This window comes from Pan paniscus, chromosome 22, assembly GCF_029289425.2.
Source record: "Pan paniscus chromosome 22, NHGRI_mPanPan1-v2.0_pri, whole genome shotgun sequence".
NCBI lineage: Eukaryota > Metazoa > Chordata > Mammalia > Primates > Hominidae > Pan > Pan paniscus.
The window spans coordinates 1,045,871-1,053,090 of record NC_073271.2 but is presented as its reverse complement, the minus strand read 5'-3'; the positions used below and the strand labels follow the sequence as shown (position 1 = coordinate 1,053,090).

The 7,220-nt window shown below is 49.7% G+C and overlaps 1 protein-coding gene across 1 annotated transcript; it reads right to left on the bottom strand.

Moving 5' to 3' along the window:
* Positions 1 to 670: 670 nt before the first annotated feature.
* LOC129395935 (ankyrin repeat domain-containing protein SOWAHC-like) lies at positions 671 to 5,667 on the bottom strand. Its single transcript, XM_055107369.2, has 2 exons — positions 5,564 to 5,667; positions 671 to 2,937 (listed from the first exon to the last, which is right to left on the bottom strand). Exons 1-2 carry the CDS (start codon positions 5,665 to 5,667, stop codon positions 2,151 to 2,153), a joined length of 891 nt encoding a protein of 296 aa, XP_054963344.2. The 3' UTR covers positions 671 to 2,150.
* Between the last annotated feature and the right edge of the window lie 1,553 nt (positions 5,668 to 7,220).

The following is a 7,220-nucleotide window of genomic DNA, read 5'->3' as shown; positions in this document are numbered from 1 at the left end:
GGTTAGGTAGAACCTATATTACGGAAGTCAGCGTTGCCCATTTCTTTAGTTCAGTGATTAAAATTGAAATTGCTTTTACAAAACAATTGAACTGCTGCTTACAATATAAATAGAATACCAACAGGTTTCCTGTTGTATTCACATTCTTCTCTAATTAGTATTTTTGCATTTCCACTCTGACCTGACCTTCAGTAGTTCCTTTATTTTTATTTTCAAGCATTTTTATGAGTATATAATAGGCATATATATTTATGGGGTGCATGAGATATTTTGATACAGGCAATGCAACATGAACTAATCACATCATGGAGAGTGGGTATCCATCCCTGTAAGCATGCATCCTTTGTGTTACAATCCAATTAGATTCTTTTAGTTATTTTAAAATGTACAATTATTGACTAGAGTCCCCCTGTTGTGCTATCAAACAGTATGTCTTATTCATTCCTTCTGCCTGTTTTTGTACCCATTACCCGTGCCCTGTATCCCCCACCAGCCCCCTAGTACTTAGTATGTCCATGAGTTTAATTGTTTTGATTTTTGGATCCCACAAATAAGTGAGAACATGCAATGTCTGCCTTTCCATGCTTGGCTTATTTCCCTTAACATAATGATATCCAGTTCCTTCCATGTTGTTGCAAATGACTGAATCTCATCCTTTTTTAGGGCTGAATAATACTCCACTGTGTGTATCTACCACATTTTCTTTAATACATTAACCTGTTGATGGACACTTAGGTTGCTTCCAAATCTTAGCTATTGTCAACAGTGGTGCAACCAACATGGGAGTGCAGATAATTTCTTCGATATACTCATTTCTTATTTTGGGGGTATATATCCAACAGTGGGATTGCTGGATCATGTGGCACCTCTATTTTCAGTGTTTAGAGGAACCTCCAAACTGTTCTCCACCGTGGCTGTACCAGTAGTACCTTAAAATGCAAATGCAATTGGTAAAAGAACAAGACAGCATGTAGTACTTGCACTTACAAATACTACCTGTTTTGTACAAATTTGCATTTTTTTTTGTCCTTGAAAGAGTAACCACTTAATAAAACAGATAATTAAAAGTGCAATATTCCTTCCTTTGCGTGGAATGCAGGAATGGTGGAAGCAAAGAAACAGTCATCCCTTCTCTTCCCCCCACTTCTGGTCTCCGGAAATAGGAACGCCAGGTCAGACAGGTGGAGGAGGGAAATGGGGCACAGGTCAAAGTATGATGAATCTCTTAAAAAGAAATCCGGTCAGGCGCAGTGGCTCATGCCTCTAATCCCAGCACTTTGGCAGGCCGAGGCGGGTGGATCACGAGGTCAGGAATAGAGACCATCCTGGAGAACACGGTGAAACCCTGTCTCTACTAAAAATACAAAAAAATTAGCCGTGTGTGGTGGCGGACGCCTGTAGTCCCAGCTACTGGGAGGCTGGGGCTGGAGAATGGCATAAACCCGAGGGGAGGAGCTTGCAGTGAGCGGAGATGGCGCCACTGCATTCCAGCCTGGGTGACAGAGCGAGACTCCTTCCCCCCACCGCCAAAAAAAAAAAAAAAAACAACAACAAAAACAAACAAACAAACAAAAAAAAAAAACACTTTCCCCGGAATGCTAGCCTGATGGGAACTCCACCCCATCCATTCCAACCTAGTAAGGATAGTTTAGTTTGTCTTTTCTGGTCTCACTTCCTGACGTCTAATGTTCTTTTTTTGTTTCTGTTATTAAATTTCAGAAGACAAACCTTAGCATTTTCTAAAAGAAATTATTTTTTACCTAAATACATTGGACTTTGGTCTTAATTTGAAGGAGTAGGATAAGTGGACTTTAAGAGAGTGTTCCTACTCCTTCTCTTCCAGTGGTTGCTCTGGGTCCCTGAAAGAGGGTGCGATGGGAACCATCTGGGTTGTGAAGTGGATTTTGTTGAGCCTGTGTTTTTTAAGTCCATTAGTCCTGCCCGAGGCTGTGCGCCCTGGAATCCTTGGCTTCACATCTGGACCACCTTCAGCCAAGTGGTGATGGTGGAGAGGGTCCACCCATCTTCCAGGACGTGTGAGAGTTTGTAGGTGGTGAGATGGAGGGGGCAGCTTTTAAATCTTCCAGTACCCATCCCCGCTGCTGGCGGTGCTCTCCCCATCGTCCTTGTCCAGGACTCCCATCAGGGTCTCAATCTCTTCTGTGATGCTCTGACTCACATGCTGGGAGGCCCTTTTCCCAATGTAGTCCCTGATGTCCACATCGGCGTCCTATGTCCCCACTAGCAGCTTCACCATCTCCAAGGTACATGGCTGCCAAGTGCAGGGCGGTGTAGCTCTGGCCTTGCTGTTCCCAGGCAGCAGAGGCTCGTTGGGGAAGTTGACCAGCATGGCCAGAAGCTCCAGCCTGCAGTGCTAGGTGCCTGCGCAGGCAGGTGAGGCTGTGATGAAGCCCAGAGTGGCCAGCAGGCCGGCTGGCACGGCGGCAACCCCCTAAGCTGTCCACTCCCCATCGGAGGCCGAGAGCAGCCAGCCGTGCTTCCTGGTCCAGCTCACCCAGCCCCACAGCTCTCCTCCGTGGACGGGAAAGCCAGACCTGCGCCGCCAGAGTCACTTGCCTCTGCGGTGTCCTCGGAGGAGGAGTTCCCGGGGTGCTGCCTCCAGGACACAGGTTCCTCTTCAAGGGCAGGGCACTGCGCCTTCCCAGGTCGCTCAAGTTCTGGCGGAATGGCCTCGGGGCGGTAGCCCCCCAGGAGCTGCCCCTGTCCACCTCCTGGCAACCGTGGGGCGGGGGCTCCAGGTCCTCACTGGTCTGAGGTCCCGCATCTGGGGTAGGGGCTGGTGGAGCCGGCGAGCTCTTCCTGCGTCTCCGCCGCTCAGGGCGGCCCGTGCAGGGGCTGAGCTCCCCCTTGCCCAGCTCGGCCCTGCCTGTGGAGCACTTCGGGGACCGCTGTTTCAGGGAGGGGATGGTGAATGCGCTTCGCGTTCACGTGGACGCGGGACAGGTACCAGGGGCGCGGCCTCAGGCGGAGGACCCGCCAGAGCCTCTTCCTGAGACACAGGTACTGGGCGCCATCGGCGGGGTCCATGCAGTGGCCACAGCGTTCACCCGGAGATACATTTAAACAGTTTTATTCTCCTGTTTTTTATTTTTTCATTCCAGAAACCATTACTACTATGCAACGAAGTAAAAATATCTAGTTTAAATAATAATTTGATACGGTCAGGTGGGGATGAGTGCACACGTGTGTGTACACACACACACAGGCTCTAAATGGGATATTTTGGCGGAGCAGAGGGATAAGGCTTTTATTTCGTTGGTGTGTTGAGTTAGAATCGCCCTTCTCACAATTAAATAATTTAAATCAGGAGTTTTATTAAAGCTAATTTGTACAACTAGGCAACATCGTTTCTCCTTATATTTATACACATATACACATCTCTAATATTTGCATTTATTACTTCATCTAAAAGAGCTTGGAAAAAGGGTCCTAGGTCTTGGCTAGTTAAGGTAAAAATCTATATTTTAAGGTAATAAAAACGTTTGCTATGGACAGAGACATGCAGACACTGTGGGTGAAGCTGATTCATGTTCCATTGAAGGAAATGATATGGGGTTTTCTAAGGGAAAGCCCAGCATGCTGCAAGGAGAGGGGAGGTCCCAGGAGGGAATTGGAGTCAGCATTAGGATCTAAGTGTCACAGGGGAGTGTGCTCCCAAAAAAGACTGTGACTGTTTCTGTGTCCATCCTGAAGTGGTTACCGTGAGTGTGTGTGTGTGTGTGTGTGTGTGTGAATTAAAAGAGGAGTTACATGCTGGGGCATTTCTGGTATCTCAACTGGCATCTCAGCTGCTGGTGATGATGGCTATACATTTTCCTCAGTATTCAATGTGCGCATTTTGAGTTAACACTCCACCCATTGGCTGAGGCAGGTGGATCATCTGAGGTGAAGAGTTTGAGACCAGCCTGGCCAATAAGTGAAACTCTGTCTCTACTAAAAATACAAAAATTAGCCAGGCATGGTTGCAGCACCTGTAATCCCAGCTACTCGGGAGGCCAAGACAGGAGAATTGCTTGAATCCAGGAGACAGAATTTGCAGTGAGCTGAGATGGACCACTGCACTCCAGCTTGGGCAGCAGAGTGAGACTTGGTCTCAAAAAAAAAAAAAAGTTATTGTGACATGCTGTACACACTCACAAATTCAGTGTCTCCCAGAAGTCTGAGATTCTTTTTTTCTTTCTTTTTTTGTTTTTTTGAGAAGGAATTTCACTCTTGTTGCCCAGGCTGGAGTGCAATGGTGTGATCTCAGCTAACTACAACCCTTCCTGGGTTCAAGCGATTCTCCTGCCTCAGCCCAAGTAGCTCCTGCCTCCCAAGTAGCTGGGATTACAGGCATGTGCCACCATGCGCAGCTAATTTTTTATTTTTAGTAGAGTTGGGGTTTCTCCACGTTGATCAGGCTGGTCTCGAACTCCTGACCTCAGGTGATCCACCCGCCTTGGCCTCTCGAAGTGCTGGGATTACAGCCATGAGCCACCATGTCCAGCCAGAAAGTTTTAAGGCTATGATTATTAGACCATCATACACACAAAAAGTACTTAAAAAGTCTCAGGAATGCAGTCCCTCATTGGCCTGGTATGACAAAGATAAAAAGAAGTTGGTCGTGAAAATTTCTGAATGTGGTTTAGGACAAGGAACACCAGTAAGATTCAGAGACAACCTAGAAAATTGAAAGACAATTTTACTACCCAAATCACCCTTCTATAAAAAATAATAGAAGATGTCAAATATGAAAATAAAACTGTCCTCTGGGCCCTCAATTTTCCGTGTTATTGGGAAGGCAGACAGCTACTCAGCAGTTATATCCCATAAGAATGGATAACACTAAAACAACTGACAGCATCAAGTATTGGTTAGAAAGTGGAACTGATTCTCTCAAACATTTTCATTGTAGTTTAAGATGGCACAACCACTTAGGAAAATGTCTCCCCATTTCATACAATGCCAAATGTATACTTATTTTATAACCCAGAAAATCCACTCTTATGTACTTAAACTCAAGAAAAGTGAAAATATTATTACAGAAAAATGTGTATATCTGATTTGTTCGTAGCAGGTTTATTCATGATAGCCTCAAATCAGAAACTGCTTTTGTGTCTATCAATAGTGGAGTGGATTATAAACAAAACAAGCAAAGGCCTCAAACCTGTGGTATAGTCATAAAATTGAGTATTACAAAATAAAGTTAATGAATAATCAATAGGAACAAAATGATGTCACAAGCATGTTTAGTGAATGAACATAAAAATTATATAATTTATAGTTTCACTTATGTAAATGGTGAAAACAGACAAAACTATCCTTTTGTGGAAAGAATCAAAACCATGGAAGCCTCTGTGTTCAAATATTGAATGGAAATGGGCATGAGAAAACGTGTTTCTGCCAGATCTTCTATATGCCTGATGTACATTCACTCGATGTATTTTGCATATACTATTTTTGCAAATAAAACTGAGATAGACGCAAAATAACTCAAGAGAAAATAGCTAGAAATAGGTAGAGTTGGGATAGAAGCCTTGGAAGCTCCCCGCACCTTGCTCACCTGGCACAGGCCGAGGAAGCCCTGGGACAATGCTGTGAGCGATCTGAGGGCCATCCAGGGGAGCCTCGCCAGCCCATGCCGGTGCCCGAGCTGCCCGCCGCCATCTGAATATGTTGCAAAGACAGTGCTGGCCTGGCAACTGGTGATGCTCCATGCCCCACCCCGACACTCACTTCTACCCAAGTAGCGGCAACCCCAGAGACAGATGCTTGGGCGGCAGCGGCTAAGTCTGGTAGTTGGCCAGGCGGCCAAAGGACGGGAACTGGCCGTTCACCCCATCCCAGTTTCCACGGAGAACTCAACCACCATCGCCCCTGAGCGGACCCTCGGGCCTGGGCTGTGCTCTGTGCCTGCAAACCTGACGCCATCCAGGGGAGCTCCGCCTTCCCACGCCAGCGCCTCAGCTGCTGCAGAAAACTGCAAAACTGCAAGTTGCACACAGGCAGAGATGACGGAGCAACCCCTGACCCTCCGTGCCACTCACCCTACCCGCACACACACCTGCCACGCGGACCCTGAGGCCAGTGTCTGGGCGCCCAAGTCAGGCAGTCCGCACAGCAGTGGCACCAGGGTGAAAACCTGCTGCTCAATACCATCCCAGTTACCACGAGGAGCCAGCCCTGGTGGCCCCTGAGTTCTTGGAGGAGGCCAAGTCACAGCAACCCCTCAAGTGGGCGGGCGATGCACTTGACCCTGAGGACATCAGGTACCAGGCCCGCCAGCTGACGCCAGCATCGGAGCCGCAGCTGCAGTCCAGACGTGGTGCACCGGGAGTAAGTGACTGGACACCCCAGACCAGGCCCACCCCCCAGTAGCGTGGATCTTGAGGCCAGAACCCCAGGCGGCAAAATCAGGCGACGGGCCCCGCCAGCAGCCGCTCAGTTTCATCCATGTGGATACAGAGTGCCCAGCTCCCGGGCCCAGGATCCAGAGAGATGCCCAAGAGGAGCGGAACTTGAGGCCAGGTGGGCTGTGCGCTCTGCGACCCTGAGGCCATCCAAGGGAAGCTCCGCCGTCCCACGCCAGTGCCAGATCTGCCGCTGCAAACTGCCCGTGGGGCACTGGCAGCAGTGAGGGCTGGTGGGGGAAGGAGCAGCCCCTGACTCTCCCTCCATGCCTCTCCAGCTACCTGACACTAGCCACACAGACTCCAGGGCCAGAGCCTCAGCGTGAAGCCGGGTCATCTGCGAAGCCACCCAGGTGGCAGCGGAGTGCCCTTGCCAGCACCCTATCTCCCTTCCGAGGAGGAGCGGGGCGGGCTGCAAGGCCAGACAGGCCCTCCTTCTCAGGCCGGGCTGGCGGCGCTCCTGCGATCCTGGGGCCGCCCGGGCGATCCCAAGAGGACCTGCGAGCCCATCGGCGCCCGCCCAGAGCTGCAGCCCCACCTGCCGGCGCGCGCTGCCGGGGAGCGGCTTCCGGGAGCCGGGCAGCAACCGCGGTGCAGGCGCGCGCCCAACGGCTTTGCGAGGCTCACTCGGTCTGAGAGGTCGGAGGCTGCGAGTGTCGCTGCTGAAGGCTGTGGTGGACCGGGCTGGATCGCGGACTGTGGAGTAGATCACAGATTTGGGATCATGGATTGGGGGTTGATCGAGGATTTGGGGTTGGATCAGGGATTTGGGGTTGGATAGGGGATTTGGGGCTGGGTCGGCCGGGGTCG

Bases quoted from the DNA above. Each gene is read 5' to 3' on its own strand.
- LOC129395935 (XM_055107369.2), bottom strand. From the start codon at position 5,667: ATGGCGGCGGGCAGCTCGGGCACCGGCATGGGCTGGCGAGGCTCCCCT. The intron at 2,938-5,563 runs GTGAGCAAGGTG...GTGAACGCGAAG, and splicing joins GCTTCCTCGGCCTGTGCCAG to CGCATTCACCATCCCCTCCC.